General features: G+C 36.1%; 1 protein-coding gene and 1 pseudogene across 5 annotated transcripts in view; one reads left to right on the top strand and one right to left on the bottom strand.

Moving 5' to 3' along the window:
- Positions 1 to 21,246, bottom strand: part of Miga1 (mitoguardin 1) — a 574,792-nt gene that overhangs the window by 38,518 nt on the left and 515,028 nt on the right. For all 5 annotated transcript variants that reach the window (XM_078026540.1, XM_005330696.5, XM_021730114.3 and 2 more), the window contains 4 exons: positions 19,974 to 20,110; positions 17,898 to 18,024; positions 14,678 to 14,811; positions 13,229 to 13,352 (listed from right to left, as the gene is read on the bottom strand). In XM_078026540.1, coding sequence (XP_077882666.1) covers positions 13,229 to 13,352; positions 14,678 to 14,811; positions 17,898 to 18,024; positions 19,974 to 20,110 — 522 coding nt within the window. The remainder of the gene's footprint in view (positions 1 to 13,228; positions 13,353 to 14,677; positions 14,812 to 17,897; positions 18,025 to 19,973; positions 20,111 to 21,246) is intronic.
- Positions 3,670 to 4,458, top strand: LOC101956475 (large ribosomal subunit protein eL6 pseudogene; annotated as a pseudogene).

The following is a 21,246-nucleotide window of genomic DNA, read 5'->3' as shown; positions in this document are numbered from 1 at the left end:
ACAAGTGAATGGACTTACTTTCTTTAGTGATACTGGGGATTGAATTCAGGAGTACTCTACCACTGAGTTATATCCCCAGCCCAGCCCCCCTTTTTTTAAAATTTTGAGACAAGGTCTTTCTAAGTTGCCAAGACTGAACTCCAAATTGCAATTCTTCTGACTCAGCCTCCAAGTAGCTAAGATTACAGGCAAGTAGCTAGGATTACAGGCGTGCACCACTATGCCCAGATAGGTTTCAAATTTTATTATGAGATATAAAACTACAATAATTAAAACACCGTGAACCAATGCAAGAATGGAAACACTAACAACAAAAAAGAAAGCCCAGAAAAGACACAAGTACAAGGAGACTTGACATATGACAGAATGAACATTTAAAATCAATGAGAAAAAAATATATTACTCAATGAGTAGTAGTACTGAGGCAATTAGCTATTCAAATGTTAAAAACAAAACAGTACTATATATTTAAAAAATAAACTTTTGGAGGATTGAAGATTTAAATATGAAAAACAAAACTTTAAAACATTCCAAAGAAGAGTGGTGGGTGTACACATATAATCCTAGCAATTAGGAAGGCTGATACAAAAGAATCCCAAGTTTGAGGCCAGCCTTAGCAACTGAGTGACACACTGCTTCAAAATAAAAAGGACTGGGCTGGGGATGCAGCTTGGTGGTAGAGTCCCCTGGGTTCAACCCACAGTATTTAAAAAAAAAAAAAAAACTTTTCAAAGAAAACACAGATACAAATATATATATATATATATATTTTTTTTTTAAAGAGAGAGTGAGAGAGGAGAGAGAGAGAGAGAGAGAGAGAGAGAGAGAGAGAGAATTTTTAATATTTATTTTTAGTTCTCGGCAGACACAACATCTTTGTTGGTATGTGGTGCTGACGATCGAACCCGGGCCGCAGGCATGCCAGGCGAGCGCGCTACCGCTTGAGCCACATCCCCAGCCCCAAATATTTATTTTCTAGTTCTCGGCGGACACAACATCTTTGTTGATATGTGGTGCTGAGGATCGAACCTGGGCCGCACGCATGCCAGACGGGCGCGCTACCGCCTGAGCCACATCCCCAGCCCCAGATACAAATATTTTTATACCTTCTAAATAATACACAGAATGTGCGGACCATAAAGAAAAGATTGATAAATGTGGTTAAATATTAAAATTAAAAATATGAAGGCTGACGCAAGAGAATTTCAAGGCCAGCCTGGACAACTTATTATCTTGTTTGATATAAAAATTTCAAAAAAGGGAGGTTATACGTTAAACTTAATCGCTAGTACTGTTAAAAAAAAATTTTTAAATCTTGGTACAACCAAACAGACCTTAATAATTTAACATACATACTAGGGCTAAATATTTGAATAATTGACCACGTTATCAATTCTACATTTACAGCAATATTTGTCATTCTTATTTGTCTATGATGCAAAGTAAGAAACACATTTTGGAACCCAGTAGACACAGATACATGGATATATAAATGAAACAAATTTCATAAAACAATATATGCATGCATGTATGAATATATATGTATACTTGTATATATGTGTTATATGTGTATGTCTGTATAGATGCATAAAGGAGTGTATGTGTACCTGTACATTTATTTTAATGTTGGCTGCAACTCACTGAACTGATTTCATGACCACTAATGATTCATTACCACATTAGTATCTTGGGGGAGCCCTGTAAATTTACATAAAAAAACACAATGAAGAACACTGGAACATTATCTATATATGTATATAAATGTAAGTCCAGGTTTATGATAAACACCAAAACAATAGCTCTGGAAAAAGAAATTGAATTTGAGAAATTTCATAGGTTCCTTCAACTATACCTGCAATTACAATTCTTTTTTAAAAAATTTTTTATTAGTTATTGATGGACTTTTATTTATTTGTTTGTTTATATGTGGTGCTGAGAACCAAACCCAGTGCCTCACACATACCAGGCAAGCACTGTATCACTGAGCCACAACCCCAGCCCCCACTGCAATGATAATTTCTTGTTTAGATAATCTTAAATATATTTGGCAAAACATTAGTATGTGATAAAATTTTAAAACATATTCTATACACTTTTATGTCTGGAGGCCTCAGCATAAGACTCCTGGCCACTTGTCCATGCAGGACATCTAGGTGCCCGAGTAGGACCATCAACGTTAGCACCGGCATAGGAATCCCAGCCATAGCCCAGGCACAGGAATCCCAGCCATAGCCCAGGCACAGGAATTCCCCACGTGGACTCCCATTTACCAACGTGGGGCTCCCCCAGTTGCCTCTATCTTGGGGCACTGCAACCCTGCCATAGTCCCCTACAAGTGGTAGCCTGCACCTGGGGGACGGCACTGGGTCCAGAGACAGACACCAGCCACAATACTACATTTTTATGTTTGAGCTTTCATTTTTGAAGAGAAGAAAAAACATGAATTTTTTTAATGGAGGGGGGGTCTCACTATGTTTGTCTAGACTGACCTTGAACTCTCAATGCCTCTGCCTCCTCAGCCTCCCAAGGAGCTGGAATTACAACGCCAGCTAGGCATGGAAACTTTAAAAACCAAAACAAGAGCTAAGGCTGTTGCTCAGTGGCAGAGAACTTCCCTAGCATGTGTGAGGCACTGGGTTGGATCCTCAGCACCACATAAAATAAGGATATGCTGTCCAACTACAACTACAAAAAAATTAAAAAATGAAAAACAAAACAAAACAAACTCAACCACCACCAAGAAACCTTACCTAGTGGAAAAGAGGAAAGGAAAAATGGCATCAATACATTTTCAGTTTGTGTGTGTGTGTGTATGTGTGTATTCACACGTGCACTGCATGGTACTAGGGATTAAATCGAGGGTCTTGTGCATGTGAGGCAAGCACTCTACCAAATGTGCTATATCCCCAGCTGGTACATTTTCCTTTTTTTACAGAGAAATAAACTTATTGGCATCAACATCAACATTAGAGAATAATTTGGTAATATTTAGTAATTTGGTGTCTTAATTTATTGTAACTATAAATTGGAGGCTTAAATGAAAATAGATATGAACCATATGTTATAGTTTCTTCATACCAGTAGAGAAATTAGTTTTGGCTACATTTCTACTTCACTAAAATTAAAGTTCTACGTTGATATGCAATTGGCAGCATTTTCACTGGATTCTTTTATTTCTAATAATATTACCCCATGAATAATCCACTTGTAAGTATACCACTATACCTAAAAATATCAGCCCTTGTAGTAACTATTTCAGGTTTTGCCTTAGCAATAGAGCTTAATTTATTAACTTTAAACCTCAAGACTAAATTTTATTCCCGTGACTCTAAATTTTATAATCTTCTAGCAGCAGCTGTCCATTGTCAACCACCACATTTAAATTGAACTGCAGCTGAAATTATAATACTAATAAACTTATTGAAGAAAATCTAATATTATCATTTTATCTATCTATCCAACTATCATGTGTACATCTATCATTCAAGAATTATTTCAAGGACTCTAAATAGTAATGCACATGAGAATCCCCTGCTAAATTATGAAATACATCTATTTCATAGCCTCAATTCCAAAGTTTCAATTTCGGTAGGTGTGAATCAAAGCCTTGGATGTTGTTTAGTAAAAGCTGCAGGGGTACTTAGCTCTCCTTCTTTCTCATATTGCAAGATGGTAGGCAAAAAGGCTGAAAAGCCAGACACTTAGGAGAAGAAACCTGGAGCCAAGAAGGCTGATGCAGTTGGCAACGTTAAAAAGCATGACCCTAAGGGTAAGAAACCCAAGAAAGGGAAGCCCCACTGCAGCTGAAACCCTGTCCTGGTTAGAGAAATTGGCAGATAGTCCAGATCTGTTAGGTGTTCTCGAAAGGCCATCCATGTACAAGAGGAAGTACTCAGTTGCTACCTCCAAGCTTGAAGAGAAGGAGGAGGAGAAGGTTCTTGCTACTGTCACAAAACCAGCTGGTGGTGACAAGAATGGTAGTACCAGCGTGGTTAAGCTTCACAAATGCCTAGGTACTATCCTACTAAGATGTGCCACAAAAGCTGTTGAACCAAGGCAAAAAAACCTTGATGCAGCATGTGAGAAAACTGCAAGCCAGCATCACCATCTTGATCATCCTCACTGGGTGCCACAGAGGCAAGAGAGCAGTTTTGCTGAAACAACTGAGTGGTGGCTTGCTACTTGTGATGGGACTTCTTTCCCTCAATCAAGTTCCTCTGCATGGAGCACACCAGAAATTCGTTATCACCACCTCCAGAGATCAATATCAGCAATACAAAAATCCTAAAACACCTCATTGGTGCTTATTTCAAGAAGTAGTAGCTGTAGAAGCCCAGACACTAGGAAGGTAAAATCTTTAACTCAGAGAAAGAGAAATATGAGATTATAGTGCAGTACAAGATTAATCAGAGCTTTTTTTTGTCTTTGTGTTCTCGTTTGGCTTCAAATCGACTTTAAAGCAATGACAACTGAAGATTGATATCTGCTTCCTGATGAGGTGTTTCTGGGTATGGATGTCCTGTGACCAATGTGCAGGAGGATATTTACATATTTTTATACCCTACCAGTGACTGTGGCATCCTAACTTGGATTGCAAAGGAGAAGATTATTTTTAGGACATTACTAACATTTATCTCATGCCTATCTCATGCACTCTTAATGAAGCCCCGCCCTGAAAATGGCCTGCGCTTTTATTCATCCACCCAAGGCAGAGCGAATCATTGGCTTCTCCATTTTTCCAAAAATATTTCCAAAGCCCTTCTGAATACTTGTGATTGTGTTGTCATATTCCTGTACTTAGATCCTTCTCTATCCATGAAGATCAATGAAGTCAAGGAAGTGCCTAACATTAGAACACTGACCACTGCCTGCCTCAATTTATTTTCAATTGGGAAATGGAAATGGGTTACATAATGATGCACAGAGCAACAGCAGTCTCTTGAGGACAAAGAAGCAATAACAATCTTTTGAAATGGCATAGCTTTTACTAATACCATGTGTTTTTAGATGTTCTTATAAATCTGTAATTTTAATAAAACTGACATTTCTCTTATGACTCCTTTTGAGAAAGAAGTTTAAAAATTATACTGGAATCAAATTCAATAAATAATTTGGGGCAGTTAAAAAAAAAAGATTGATCAGAAAGCTGTGGAGTCACAAATTTTACTCAAAATCGAAGCTATTCCTCAGTTCCAGAGCTATATGCAACTGGTTTTGCTCTAACAATTGGAATATATTCCCATAAACTAGTGTCCTAAATGACTTACCAAGAACCTAATTAAATAATTGAAACATTAAAAAAAGTAAAATAAAATAAAAGCTGCACAGCGATTCTGATAAACACCTTGATAAGATCCATAGACCTGCCGGGCGTGGTGGTATACACCTGTAATCTCAGCAGCTTGGGAGGCTGAGGCAGTAGGATCACAAGTTCAAAGCTAGCCTTAGCAACTTAGTGAGGCCTTAAGGAACTCAGTGAGACACTGTCTCTAAATAAAATACAAAACAGGGGCTGGGGTTGTTACTCAATGGTTAACCGTCCCTGAGTTCAATATGAGGTACAAAAAAACCAAAAAAACAAAAGTAAAACCTCCACAGACCTATTAATATATATAGTACATTGATGTAACATTATCAGGCATTGAACATAACAGAAAAACTAAATATGTGTTCCGCCCACAAGGAATTTAATGTCTAGTATAACAGACTAAATATGTACAGAAATAATTATAATCATACTGCTTTAAGTATTCAACACCAATTGAGGAAACCTTTAAACACCTACCACCTTCCTAGTTCATATGGGACTTCTAGTCCAGTCTTCAAAAAGTATATTATGGAGTCACCTGTGGTGGCACACACCTGTAATCACAGCAAATAAGGAGGCTGAGAGAGGAGGGCTGAGATCAGCCTCAGTAACTTAGTGAGGCCCTAAGCAACTTAGTGAAACCTATCTCAAAATAAAAAATAAACAGGGCTGGGGATGTGACTCAGTGGTTAAATACCTCTGGGTTCAATCCCTGGTACCAAAACAAATAAACAAAAATAACTAGGAATGAAACAACCATAGAAACCAGCTATCCCACTCCTTGGTATTTATCCAAAAGAACTAAAATTGGCATGTTATATAGGGCCACAGTCACTTCAATGTTTATAGCAGTGCAATTCACAATAGCCAAGTTTATAGAACCAGTCCAGATGGCTGTCAACAGACGACTGAATAAAGGAAATGTGGTATATATACACAATGGAGTTTTACTCATTCATAAAGAATGAAATTATGAAATTTTGTTGGTAAATGGATGGGACTGGAGAACATCAGGCTACGTGAAATAAGTCAGACCCAGCTAGACCAAAGTAAGAAAAAAGAGGGAGGGGTCAGAATTCCATGAAAATAGAAGAAAGATTGGTGGAGTAGAGGAAAGAGATTGAGGGGGAGGGAGAGAGAAGGGGAAAGGGAAAAACAATGGAACGAAACTGATCAAATTATTCTAGGTACCTTTATGAATATACCATAGTGAATTTCACTTTTATGTATAGCTATAATGCACTAATTAAAAAAAAAAAAACTAGTCAGGCATGATGGCACAACCTGTAATCCCAGCAGCTCAGGAGGCTGAGGCAAGAGGATCTCGAGTTCAAAGAAAGCTTCAGCAAAAGTGAGGTGCTAAGCACTGTCTCTAAATAAAATACAAAATAGGGTTGACGATGTGGCTCAGTGGTCAAGTGCCCCCGAGTTCAATCCTTAGTACCAAAAACAAAACAAAACAAACAAAAAAAACCTATAAACGATACAAAAGATCAGTAGAGGAAAGGGATTGGGGGAGTGAGGAGGGAAGAAAAAAGGGGAAGCACTGGGAACTGAATTAGAGCAAATTATATGTCAAAATGAACCCAAATATTATGTATAACTATAATACATATTTTTTTAAAAATAAAGTCAACAGACATACTCCAAAAAATCTAATCAATAAGGAAGATGCAATTCCAGTATATATCACTTCCTTTAATAGGACCTATTTTAAACTTGGACTTCCTGGAACTGAGATATCTAGGGGTTTACAGAAATAATTAGACATTTTTAAGAAAGTATATTTATAGTTCCAAAAAGTTTTAAAAAGTATATTATACTGATTTACATTTTAAGTTGCACCCTTACCTCTTCATTACCACTCCCTGTGGGAAGGGTAACTTAGCTAATGCTGAGAACCTGAGTATCATTAAGGATTTAGAAGAAAATAAGATACAGTTATTGTTCACTGCATGGCTTTCATTGCACACTAGTTCTCGTTCTCTCTCTCTCTCTCTCTCTCTCTCTCTCTCTCTCTCTCTGTCAGACCTTCTAGAGAAAATTCTGGGTCTGCATAACTATCACTTTTGTGCTGGATCTCACTCTCCTCTGTTTAACAGAGTATTGCCAAGAATTGTAAGGCAGGCAGGGGGTCCCTAAACAGCTGACTGGTAAGTATGCTAGCTATCTGCTCTGCATTCCCAGCTCTTCTCCACAAAATTTTATAAAGTGAACAGAAGGTATTGTAGGAAGACTGACCACATTGGTCAATCTAGGTATTAGGAAAAAGAATTTTAGAAAGTTAATACTATAACTTAATTTTTTAAAAAAAAAAAATTAAATACTTCTTGTGTTCTCAATTTATCCAGAGCCCAAAGGCAGATGAGTCTCTAAATGGTACCCTAAAGACCACCAATGCCATTATAAAAGAACAGAGAAAGGTAAGAGGGGCTTACTTTAGCTTGAAATGCAGATATAATGCATGGAAGAAATAGCTTTGAATACAATTATGTTCTATAGGCAAAAGAGAAAAAGAGGAAGGTTCAGAGTATGATGAACTATGCAAAGGAACAGCATCAGCAGAAGAATAGAAAAAGAGGAAATTTTACTAAAAATCTGGAGTTGATTATACAACTAAAATCTTAGAAATTTCAGTTGGAAGAGACTTTGTCCAATTTGGCTGAGTGACAAAACAGGAGCTGTACACCAAGAGCAAATTATATTCATGCTTATAAAATTATGTCAAAATGAACCCAAATATGCATAACTATAATATATATTTTAAAAAAATAAAGTCAACAAACATACTCCAAAAAATCTAATCAATAAGGAAGATGCAATTCCAGTATATATCATTTCCTTTAATAAGACCTATTTTAACCTGGAATTCCTAGAACTAAGATATCCAGGGGCTTAAGAAATAATTAGACAGTTTGAAAAAAGTATATTTCAGGCTACATGAAATAAGTCAGACCCAGGAATAAGATGTAGATGCACTACTATAGGAAGGGGTCCAAACAGAATGATTAAATCCAAGCAAAATGTTAATGAAGGTGCAGGAAAAAAAGAGTGAATGACAATTGTATTATAGAGGGAGAATTGACAGAATTTACTAATAAATAGATGTACTACCAGGAGGAAGTATATCTATTATCATTTTTTGTTTTCCTGCTATGCATGACAAGAGCAGATATCAAGGAAAGCCAATACTTTTAGTTATACATAATCACATTTGCAAATCCTTCAGATGACATTTTTTTTTCCTAACAGAGGAAAAGAAGATTTAATATCTTGTTTTACTTTCCCAAATAAATAACTTTCAATGTGACTTAAATATCTTATTTCAATAAATGCAAATATATGCTACTATGATAATATAAAATCAAATTTATTCCCATAAGTGAATTTTGTCTAAAAATGATCCAACATCATCATAATAAAAGAAGGAATGAGGGTTGGGGTTGTAGCTCAGTGGTAGAGCACTTGCCTAGCATGTATGAGGTACTGGGTTCTATTCTCCCCACCATACATAAATAAGTAAATTTAAAGGTCCATTGATCACTAAAAAAAATATTTAAAAAAGAAGTAATGAACAAGTTACTTCCATTTACCTGTAACCATATAATTCTTAAATCATCTCACAATAGGCCCCTTTAAACACCTAGAATACAATTTCAATAATAAATCAATAACAAAGTGGTCACTTTGTCTGTGCTAAACATAATACATGCTATCTCATTTAATCCCCACAATTCTACAGAGTTAATCTAGTATAGTCCTGCATCTTATATTGAAGAAGCAGTCTAACAAAGGTCAAGGCTTGCTTAAGTTTTCATAGCAAGTACAAGAGCCAGGAGTTGAAGCTATATTAGGTTGCCTTCAAAGTTCATGTTCTTCAGTCATTTCATAGAAGAAAAAATACAACTGAACAACAAAGATATGGAAAAATGCTCAACATCTCTAGCAATTAGAGAAATGCAAATCAAAACTACTTTAAGATTTCATCTCACTCTAGTCAGAATGGCAATTATCAAGAAAACAAGCCACAATATATGTTGGCAGGAAAAAGGTACTCTCAGACATTGCTGGTGGGACTGTAAATTGGTGAAACCACTCTGGAAAGCAGCACAGAGTTCCCCCAGAAAACTTGGAATGGAACCATATCATTTGACCCAGCTATCCCACTTCTTGGTTTATACACAAAGGACTTAAAATCAGCATACCTCAGTGATGCAGCCACATCAATGTTTATAACAGCTCAGTTCACAACAGCTCAATTATGGAACCAACTTAGATGCCCTTCTACAGATGAATGGATGAAGAAAATGTGAAATATATACACAATGGAATATTACTTAGTCTTAAAGAAGAATAAAATTATGGCATTTGCCAGTAAATGCTTGGAGCTGGAGAATATCATGCTAAGTGAAATGAGCCAATCCCAAAGGACCAAAGGCTGAATGTTTTCTCTGATATGTGGATGCTGATTCACAATAAGGGGGGTGGGCCTAGGGAAAAATAGAGGTTCTTTGGATTAGGCAGAGGGAAGTGAAGGAAGGGGAGGAGGTATAGGAGTAGGAAGGATAATGGAATGAATGAGAAATTATGACCCTATGTGAACATATGACTACGTGACCCAGGGTAATTCTACATCATATACAACCAGAAAAATGAGAAGTTATACTCCATTTATGGACGATGTGTCAATATGCATTCTACTGTCATATATAAGTAATTAGAACAACAACAAAAAAGTCCATGTTCCTAACTAGTAAGCTAATCTATCACTGAAATCATATTCAAAGTTCTTGGTTGAATCTCCAAAAACTGTAACAAAATATAAGACTCTGAAAAACAGAAACTACAAATCCACTTAGTATTTAGCTATTAACTAAAAGAACTTAACACTAATGGAGATTCATGCTAATGAATTTAAATCTTAAATAAATGAAATCTTAATGGATTTAAATTCATGCTAATGATTCAAATCTATTTAAATCATCTGTGCATAATTTTCATGCTTTCTATCACTGAGTTACAGTAGCAGGTGTACACAAAACGTTGCCAGAACAAGTGATGACCTAAATTTAACTCCCAGTGCTATAAGCTACTGAATGGCATTTATGAGTCATAGGTATCCAAAATGTAGATAAATGTGCTGCCCCCTAGTGATTTCAACACATCATACCTAATACTAACCCTCACAAGTCAGTAAATACTTTCATTATTAGAGCGCTGAGTCAAATCTTCATTTCTTTTTTTTGTTTGTTTGTTTTAATATTTATTTTTAGTTTTTGACGGACACAACATCTTTGTTTGTATGTGGTGCTGAGGATCGAACCCGGGCCGCACGCATGCCAGGCGAGTGTGCTACCGCTTGAGCCACATCCCCAGCCCAAATCTTCATTTCATTTGCCAGAAATTGTCTGACTTCTATAATAAGAGGAATAGAACAATTATTGTTTAAGCCAGAATTTGGGATGCTTAAGAGCTTATAAATAACGTAATAGGCTAGGTGTGGTGGCGCATGCCTGTAATCCCAGAGACCAGAGAGACTGAGGCAGTAGGGTCACAAGGTTAAGAACAGCCTGGTCAACTTAGCAAGACCTTGTCTCACAATAAAATATAAAAAGAACTTGGAATGTTGCTTAGAGAGCACCCTGAATTTAATTTCCAGTAAAACACACACACACAGACACACACACAAAACATTGGCTAACAAATATTCCAACCTCGAAAGCCTACCAAATTCTTTTTTTTTTTAAAGAGAGAGGGAGAATTTTAATATTTATTTTTTTTAGTTTTTGGCGGACACATCTTTGTATGTGGTGCTGAGGACTGAACCCGGGCCACACACATGCCAGGCGAGCACACTACTGCTTGAGCCACATCCCCAGCCCCCTACCAAATTCTTAAGAGAGCCAGGCGCTGTGGCACACTTCTGTAATTCTAGCCACTCCAGAGATTGACAAAGAAGAATTGAAAGTTAAAGGCTAGTATGGGCAACTTAGGGAAACTTTGTCTCAAAAAAAAACGTTATTAAGAGAAAATAAATTAATTTCATAAAGTAAGACAAAGCAGATTCCAAAACAATGAAGTATTCACTAAAGTCAGATTAATACTTGGTTTAGACTCACCCCTGAGCCTCTGAAGGCATTTGTGAGGCTCTCTTTATGACTACTAATATAACTTGCCTGCCAATAATACAAATTAAATGTATAAAATGAATTTGGACTTGGGGAATGAGGAAAGTTAAATGACTTCTAAGTAATTTTGATTAATATCAAATAAGAGATATAATAAAGCTACTCCTTACTTAGCCATAGTAGTTAGTTCTTTCAATCTAAAAGTTCGAAAATGGAAACCTGCAATATCCAAACAAGTCTTAAGAAGAACAAAATGTAATAGCTTTGTAATTATTATTTACCTGTGTACTCTCCAAGACAAAAGCAGGCAAAGGCCCTTCAATGCTGCAAGAAGCAAGCTAGTCTAATAGCCAGTGACAGCTAGGTTAAGACGTGAGTGGGCTAAGGAACTCATTCCAAACCTAAGTTAACTGAATGTCTGGATTGACTCTGAGTCCTGTTCTAAACATCCTATCTTTTTAGTATTTCAAACTAATAATAATTTCTTCAGAAACAACTTGAAGACTCCCCAAATTAAGCAACCGGTCCAGGGATCTTTCTGTCTAGAGGCAATATGGACCTAAAGCAGATGTTATGGGGAAGTACCCAAGAAATCTTTATAATCTGAAGAAACTGAGTTGGACCCTATCAACCTCTAAAGAAGCTATAGATAAAAACAAATTTGGGGCATTCCAAATAGCATCAAATCTGAGATGCACAAACAAGACCAAAAAAGCAACTACACACCTACATAATCCTTATCATGAGGCTGGAAGAACTTCAGGTAGAACAGTAGACAAAACATTCCTAGTGTAAGACCTTAAAAGTTTCAGAGTTAGGGTTAGGGATAGGATTAGGGTTCTTTTTCCCTCCTTACATTTATAATTTTTTTCCTACTTCTTTCCGTTGATTCTTATCACTTTCTTAGAGTTTCCAATTGTTCTATTTTCATTTTACATTTGAATTATTTTAAAAGTCCTTCTCTCAGGACTGCCTACCATGCATAAAGCCCTGGGTTTGATCCTCGGGACCACCAAAAAAACAAGAATCCTTTTCATAGAGTTGGGCTTGGTGATACACACCTGTAATCCCAGCAACTGAGGATGCTGGGGCAGAAGGATCACAAGTTCGAGGCCAGACTCAGCAATTTAGCAAAACCCTTTTGAAATAAAAAGGAGTGGGTCCTGGCACAGTAGCATATGCCTGTAATCCCAGCAGCTTGGAATGCTGAGATAGGAGGATCACGAGTTCAAAGCCAGCCTGAGCAATAGCAAGGTGCTAAGCAACTCAGTGATATTCTGTCTCTAAATAAAATATAAAATAGGGCTGGGAATGTGGCTCAGTGGTCGAGTGCCCCTGAGTTCAATCGTTGGTGCCTCCCCACCAAAAAAAAAAAAAAAAAGATGTAACTCAGTGGTTGAATGACCCTGGGTTCAATCCTTAGTGTACACCACACACACACACACACACACACACACACACACGTTAGAACTTTTTTCTCTTGGCTATTTCCTTCTTTCCTTCCTTCCTCCCTCCCTCCCTCCCTCTCTCTCTCTTTCTTTCTTTCTTATTTTTAGTTGTTGATAGACCTTTATTTATTTGTATGCAGTGCTGAGAATCGAACTCAATGCCTCACACATGCCAGGCAAGTGCGATACCGCTGAGCTCCTGCCCCAGCCCCTCTTGGCTTCTTTAAACTAAATATCTAACCTATTGGTACAAAAGACAAATGTATTAATAACCAAGTGATTTCAAGAATATAAAAGAAGAAAATCATATACTTCATCAAAACCAAACAAAAGATCCATCTTACCAGTATCATTAGCAAGGGAATTAGGATCAGACCCCCCAAGGGTAGCTTCAAACTCCTCTTGGAGACGATATGCTCTTTGTAGCAGAGCTTCAAGTTTATGGATGAATTCAGTACTAATAATATCCTACAAAGACAGAATAGAGCAAATTAGATTCTAATGTTAAAATTCTAAACAAAGAAGATGTTTACTTAATGCAGGCAAAAAGAAGGATATATATATTTTTTTATGCCAAAAACCAAAATGAAAACAAACACCAGCCTACTGTTAGGCAGTAGAAAGGGCGCTATAGAAATCATGAGGACTGGATTCTAGTTAATTTGGCAAAATTATCTCAGTTATCAGGGATTGAGTTTCATTATCTGTAAAATTGAGGAGTTCGACTAGATCAGGGGTTCTCAAATAAGGTCCCTGAACCAGCAGCATAATTATTAAAAATGCAAATCCCATGATCCACCTCAATTCTACAGTATTATAAACACTGGCCATAAATCTGTGTTTTAACAACTTCTCCAGGTGATTCCAATGTATGCTCAAGTTTGAGAACTACTAATCTACCTAAATGATCATTAAGGACCAATCTAGTTTTACTTCTATGTATTATTTACTTTTATGAATTACAATAGCATATAATTAAATCCAAAGCACAAGACAGATTTTAAAATGTTCCTTTAGAAATCTTATTTGCTAGGGCTGGGGGTGTGGCTCAGTGGTAGAGCACTAGAGTAGCACAGGCGAGGCCCTGGATTCGATCCTCAGCACCACATAAAAATAAATTAATTAATTAAAATATTGTATCCAACTACAACTAAAAAAATAAATATTAAAAAAAAAAAGAAATCTTATTTGCTGAGCTGGCAATAGAGCCCAGTGATAGAGCACTTGCCTAGCATGCTTGAGGTCCTGGGTTCAATCCCCAGAACTGCAAAAAAGAAAAAAAAAAAAAGAACTATTTCTGTCTACTTAATTATCCTAGGAAAGTAAGAAACTTAATGAATGGCAACTAACTGAACAGAAAACACCCAACAAGAAATATCCCACACAATTCCAAGAGAATGATAAAAAGGGCCAGTCGATGCCACTGAAAGCAGATACACTGAATCACCATTAAAAAATGTTTGAGGGGCTGGGGGTATAGCTCAGTGGTAGAGCGTTTGTCTAGCACGAATGAGGCACTGGGTTCAATCCTCAGCAAAACATAAAAACAAATAAATAAAATAAAGGTATTATGTCCAACCACAACTAAAAAATAAATATTAAAAAAAAAACAGTTTGAGGGCTGTAGCTGTAGCTCAGTGGCAAAGTGCTTGCCTAGCATGTCTGAGGCACTGGATTTGATCCTTAGCAAAACATAAAAATAAATAAAATAAAGGCATTTTGTCCATCTACAACTACAAAAAAAAATTTTTAAAAATCAGTTTGACTCTTCCTCATCAATAAATCACCCTTACATCTACACTTTCTTCAGCAATGGCATCCCCAGCACCCAGTTTAATGGAACCGCAGGCTTCATCTTCAGCCTGTCTATTGCGAAAGGTTAGAGCTTGTTCCCATCGACGCAATGCCTCTTCAAACAATTCCATACCTAAAAGTAGGAACACAATAATGGTAAGTGAGTAAAATCAATGTCAAAATAAAATTATTTGGGGTCTGAAATGTTTTCATACAGTTATCTTCAATAGCACAGTCTAATGCAATTTTGTCATTAAAGAATAATTTTATACTCCTATTATTTCAGAGTAGGATTTAAATTCCCCAATATACTCTTGAGTCTGCAGTTCTAGTCAACCAGAAATCAGAGAAGAAAATGGCCAATGTGATTTTTTTTTATATTTATTTTTTACTTAGTGGGACACAATACCTTTATTTTATTTATTTTTATGTTGCACTGAGGGCCTTGCATATGCCAGGTGAGCGCTATACCACAGAGCCACTGGGGGGTGGGAGAAGGGTGTGTGGGGGGGTAAATATACACTTCTTTTTCTCCAAGTTAAAAAAAAAAAAAAACATGCTGGCCAAAGTTATTATGCACTTCAACCAAAATTAAAATATATTAAAACTTCAACTTTTCTGCATTAAGAAAAAATATTTAAAAGTTCCTTAAGAATCTGGACAAGTCATACTCAAGATTTTTTTAGAATATTTAGATAAAGACTACCTTCTCCTCTAAAGGCATTTCTTCAATCATCCGTAGAATGCAGAACATGAAACAAAATCATCTTCACATGCAATGTAGAACTTATCCTTGTTTGATTTTTTCTATAGCAAAAATCATGCTTTTGATTTTCATTCTAAAAATCTTATGCACTTAAAAGATAATTGTAGGTGGATTGGGTTGTAGCTCAGGGGTACAGCACTTGCCTCACACATGTGAGGTCCTGGGCTCAATCCTCAGCACCACATAAAAAAAAAAAGCAAGTGAATAAAATACAGATATTGTGTACATCTACAACTAAAAAATATTGAAAAAAAGATAATTGTAACCAGGCACAGTAGAGTACACCTGTAATCCTAACTACTTTGGAGGCTGAGGCAGGAAGATCCCAATTTCAAGGCCAACCTGTGCAACTTAGTGAGGTTCTGTCTCAAAATAAAATATAAAAAGGTCTGAGGGTGTACCTCAGTGGTACCCCACCACCACCAGTACTAGTAATCCCTAGTACTCATTTGGGGTAGGCAATGACAATTATATCTATCCTCTTTTCTGTAAGCTATCTAACTTTACTCTATTTTTTCTTTCCTTACACTATCCCCTATCTATCTCTCCAATTATTTTGGCTGAACACAGGTTACCTAAGACCAGAGTTGTCCAAAGATAACAGATGACTCCTTGGGAAGTACTGTGATTCCACCTCACTGTGGAACATGACCCAGACCACCGTATCTCATCAGTTTTATAACAGGACGTCAAATATAAGCCACCAAATCTTTTTTTTTTTTTTTGTACTGGGGATTGAGCCTAGCGGGGGATCAACCATTGAGCCACATCCCCAGTCCTTTTTTATATTTTTTATTTTGAGATAGGGTCTCTTTAAGTTGCTGAAGCTGCTTCTCAACTCATGATCCTCCTGCCTCAGGCTCCCAAGATGCTGTGATTATAGGATATGCCACTATACAAGTCACCGATCTTTTTAGAATGTCAGCTTTGGAAAGGGAATTTAAACAAAAATATAGAAGTGATTAGATTAGGTGACCCACAGGGCTCCTACCAATCCAAACTGTATAATACAGCAAACCTCATTGCAGCTTATCTGGTATTGCTCTACTTTTCTTCAATTCAAGTGCTGAGTATTCTTAACAGAATCTGGGACTGAAGATTTACTAGACAGAGTTATCTAGAAACAGAGTGAGCTTAATTCTTTGGTGACCTTTGGAGAAAATGGTAAAAGAAGTTATTCTTCCTTTCCCCTTGCAGAAACCCCCACTGTAATACCACCGGAGGTGATAGCCTAACTATTCCAGACCATGGGAATACCCTAAAAGCACACAGCCTTTTACCTACAGTAAAGACAACCCTTGTACTGCTCACCAGGGCCACATCAAAGATTTTAGGGGTTATTTTTTATTTAAAAGAAATGCAGCTTAAAATACAGTGCAAAATATTAGGGAAGGTAAAGCACTTGAATGTTCTGATTCAATAGCAGGTTCAGGGTTTTTTTGTTGTTCAGGGTTTTTTGTTGTTGTTCCCTCCCTACACAAGGATCCAGTGAGGCTCCCTAGACATGCTTGTGGTCAAGTCAAGAGTAACACTGAGATGGGATACACAGATTTTCTTTCTACGTAATTTGTCTGGATATAGGAAGAATACAAATGATAGAAGATGAAGTAAAGTGGATTTGGATAGATTATTAGAGAAGAGACATTAGGCTAGCTTAATGTAGTAGGCTTAATGATGGCTACACAAAAATAGCAAGTCCTAATTCCCAGAATCTGTTCTACCTTATGTGAAAAAAAGTATTTTTGCAGATGTAATCAAGGTAAGGATCCTAACGAGATTATCCTAGATTATCTGGTAGACCCTAAATTCAATTACAAGTGTCTTTTTTTTTTTTTTTTTTTTTTTTGGTACTGGGGATTGATCCCAGGGGTGTTTAACCACTAAGCTACATCCCTACATCCCAGCCTTTTATTATATCTTATTTAGAGACAGGGTCTCACTGAGTTGCTTAGGGCTGGCTTTGAATTTGCAATCCTCCTGCCTCAGCCTCTCAAGCTGCTGAAATTATAGGTGTGCTCTATCATACTTGGCACAGTGTCCTTTTAAGAGAGATGTGAAGGGAGATTTGATGTCCACAGAGAATGCAACAGAAAGACCAAGGCAGAGGTAGAGTAATGTGGCCACAAGCCAAGAAAGGCTAGCAGTCACTAGAAACTGAAAGAGACAAGGAATGAACTCTCCCATAGGCCTCCACCTTGATATCATCTCAGTGATAAAGTCTTCAGACTACTGACCTCCAAAACTCTGTGTGAATAAACTGCAACTATTTTAAGGCACCACATTTTTGGTATTTTGTTACAGCACCATCAAGAAATTAATAAACTGGTGATGCTATATAGACTAGATTCAACAGACACAACAACATTTTAAAATTATAGTTGCTCTTCTTAAAACAATTCAGTTGTTTTAGTTTCAAAACACAATATCTTAAAACTTTATCATGTTATTCTTACCCATTAAGTATAAGTTCTCAGGAGTGGTCACAGGAATATTTACAAGTTTAACATCATCTTCATCAGCTTTGTCCCAGGAATTAGAATTGCCACAAGCACAGCTATGGCAGGAATTGACACTCTGCACCTAAAAGTAAAATTAATAAAAGTTCCTTTAAAATCTCTCTAGGATAGTATATTTATTTATTTTTATTAATTATTTACATTAATCCTATAGCAGGGGAAACAATCAATGCAATTTTCACTTGAAGAAATAATTCTGATTATATTCAAGCAAACTTAGTATTCATATGACCCTAAATATTCTGAGTCTCTGTTTGCTCAAAAATACATAAGTAGAACAATGTTTTGAATATAAGTCAGTTATTTCCATAAGCATGAGGTAGTTATTTATATAATGTTATCTAGCTTATTTCCCTTTTAGAATGTTTGACAATGCTGACTATTTCCAAATGAGAATTAAAAAGTGTGTATCATTATTGTACATACTCATCATCCTTAGCAAGGTCCACTACATCATATTTCAATCACTTCTATGCAAATGAATTACAAATCCCTAATTCCAATTATGTTTTCTTTTGAGTAATCCAGATCCATCTTTTCTTCTGCCTACTAGTTGATTCCACCTGGTTTTCTGCTGGCATCTCAAATTGACTACATCATAAAAAGAAGTTCAGCATCTTCCCACAACAAAAATTCCTCCTCCTCCCAAGTTCACTAATATTTCCAATTCCCATAATTTATCAGACAAACAACAACAACAACAACAACAACAAAAACAGGAAGTCATCTCCAACAGGTCTTCCCACATCTTTCATATCCAGTGACTAAGCATTTATAGATCCTTTCTTCTCCTTTCTACTTCTGTTAACATGACCATAATTTAGGCACTCATAACCTACTGACTACAGGGTAGAAAATCCAGGCAGAAATCTGGGTTTATACTCCTAGCAGGAAAATGATGAGGCTGGTTGAAGAAGAACAGTAAAGTGATTCTGAAAACTTGTTATATTACTATCATGAAACTCCTCATGTCTAATTCTAGTTAAAAATAAAAGTTTCAAATTTCAATTGAAAAATTTCTAAATAGGTATTTCTGACACTGAACTATAAATATATTCTTTATTATCCTGTTCAATTTCATAGCACAGAAAGTCTACAGGTCTTTGATCTAGATGTTCCTACCCATAAACCTTTAAAAATTATATTTTTACTGGGCATGGTGGTACATGCCTGTAGTATCAGGTACTAAGGAGGTTGAGGCAAGAGGATTACAAGTTTGAGGCCAGCCTCAGCAACTTAGCAAGGCCCTAAGCAAATTAGTGAGACTCTATCTTGAAAAAAAAAAAAAGGACTGGGGGGGGGTTATATCTCAGAGCCCCTGGGTTCGATCTCTAGTACAAGAAATAAATAAATAAAAAATTTAAAGATATATAAACTTTATTCTTCACTAGTCAATCAATATTATATTAAGGATTTAGGGGCTGGGGTGGTGGCTCAGTGGTAGCATGCCTGCCTAGCATGTGCGAGGCACTGGGTTCACTTCTCAGCACCACATATAAATAAATAAAATAAGGGTCCATTGGACAACTAAAAAATAATTTTAAAAAATATTATATTAAGGATTTCAGGAAGTCTTCCACCTATCAGTTAATACAATATGATCGCTGCAAAAGAGGAGGTAAGGAACCCCATACTTGCCAGCGAGTCAAATACTTTTCCCTAAGTAGGCTCATCAAGGGATTTTTGTAACTTAGCACAAAGTCTGGCTACATCAATCAGCTTCTTGTATAGCATCTAATTTTGAAGCATTGCTTTCACATCAAAACCACTCTCATAGGATCCTATGAACTATATCACTCACTCAAAGAAACCTGGAACCAAACTGTCTGAAATATTTAGCCAAAAAATACTTTTACCTGCCTGGAGAAAACAAATTAACCAGCTGATTTGATAAGGTTCTTTCTATACTAAGAGCTGTTAAGTGTGTGACACTTAAACTAATATATAACAAGAGACATACAACAAATGTTATAATAATAATAATAATAATAATAAATATAGGTTTTTACTTACAGAAGCCAAACTCTGTGCAGAACCTGAGTATTTACTGAAAAGTCCTCCATTAGCAAAGTTACAAGACTGAGATCCTTTGTCTTTGGTAGAACTTAAAGATAATGTCAAATTCTGTCTACTACTGGAACAACTTGAACCTATTAACAAACATACAAATATTTAAAGTATCAATAATTTTAATAATTTTCATGTAAAATTTGAAATTTATATTATATTCATTCAGAAAGCTTCTAATTTTTAAAACATACTCCATTCACCTGAACAAATTATCAAATGTACAATAGTATTAATATTTATATCTCTAATCATTTTTAAAACATTTTTAGGTGTAGATGGACACAATATCTTTATTTATTTTATTTTTGTGTGGTGCTGAGGATCAAAACCTGTGTCTTACATGTGTAAGGTAAGTGCTCTACCACTGAGCTACAACCGCAGCCCACCATCTCTAATTTTTTTTCTAATATTTATTTTTTGGTTGTAACTGAAAACGATATCTTTATTTTATTTACTTATTTTTATGTGGTGCTGAGGATCGAACCCAGGGCCTCCCACGTGCTAGGCGAGTGCTCTACTGCTGAGCCACAATCCCAGCCCCTCTAATGTTTTTAAAGCTGCTAAAATTTGCTTCTGAAATTAAGAATCAGTTCACCTAATTAATCAAGAAAATTTGAATGGTCTATTATAATCACTATGAAATCACTAACAACTATTAAACTTCAAACTGTACATTATAACAAAGCAATTCCTTTCCTGAATTATATCTAAACCTTACCCACATTGTATTACATTCAGTTTTTTATACATCTCTCTCCTCCATCCATCTATCCATTTTTCTGGGGCAGATGGCATATCTAAGTTTTTCTTAATAGACCAGGTAGGACACTTCTAGATTCAAATCCCAGTACTTTAAAATTATACAGCCTTGGGTAAATCACTTAACTTTTACTTATCTCAATTTTCCTTTATATATAAAAGCGAACAATCACATAGAGTTTTGTAGTCCTAATTCACAGGACTGCTATAAAGTTAAATAAAGCACCAAGTATACAGCATCTGTTTAAAACCTAGTAAAATTTCAATGAATGATAGCAATCACTACTGCAATGTTCACTGTGCTTGGTGCAAATTGTTGCTCCTTATGTGCTGTACAAATGTATCATGAAAGAATATCATACACTAAATAAAAAACTGAAAATTCTAGCATGTTCAAGAAAACATTTTTATTGCTACAATTTAGCAATATGTACCACATCTCTAACAAAAGTTATAA

Source organism: Ictidomys tridecemlineatus, chromosome 11 (genome assembly GCF_052094955.1).
Source record: "Ictidomys tridecemlineatus isolate mIctTri1 chromosome 11, mIctTri1.hap1, whole genome shotgun sequence".
Lineage (NCBI taxonomy): Eukaryota > Metazoa > Chordata > Mammalia > Rodentia > Sciuridae > Ictidomys > Ictidomys tridecemlineatus.
This window is presented reverse-complemented; position numbering and strand designations above follow the sequence as displayed.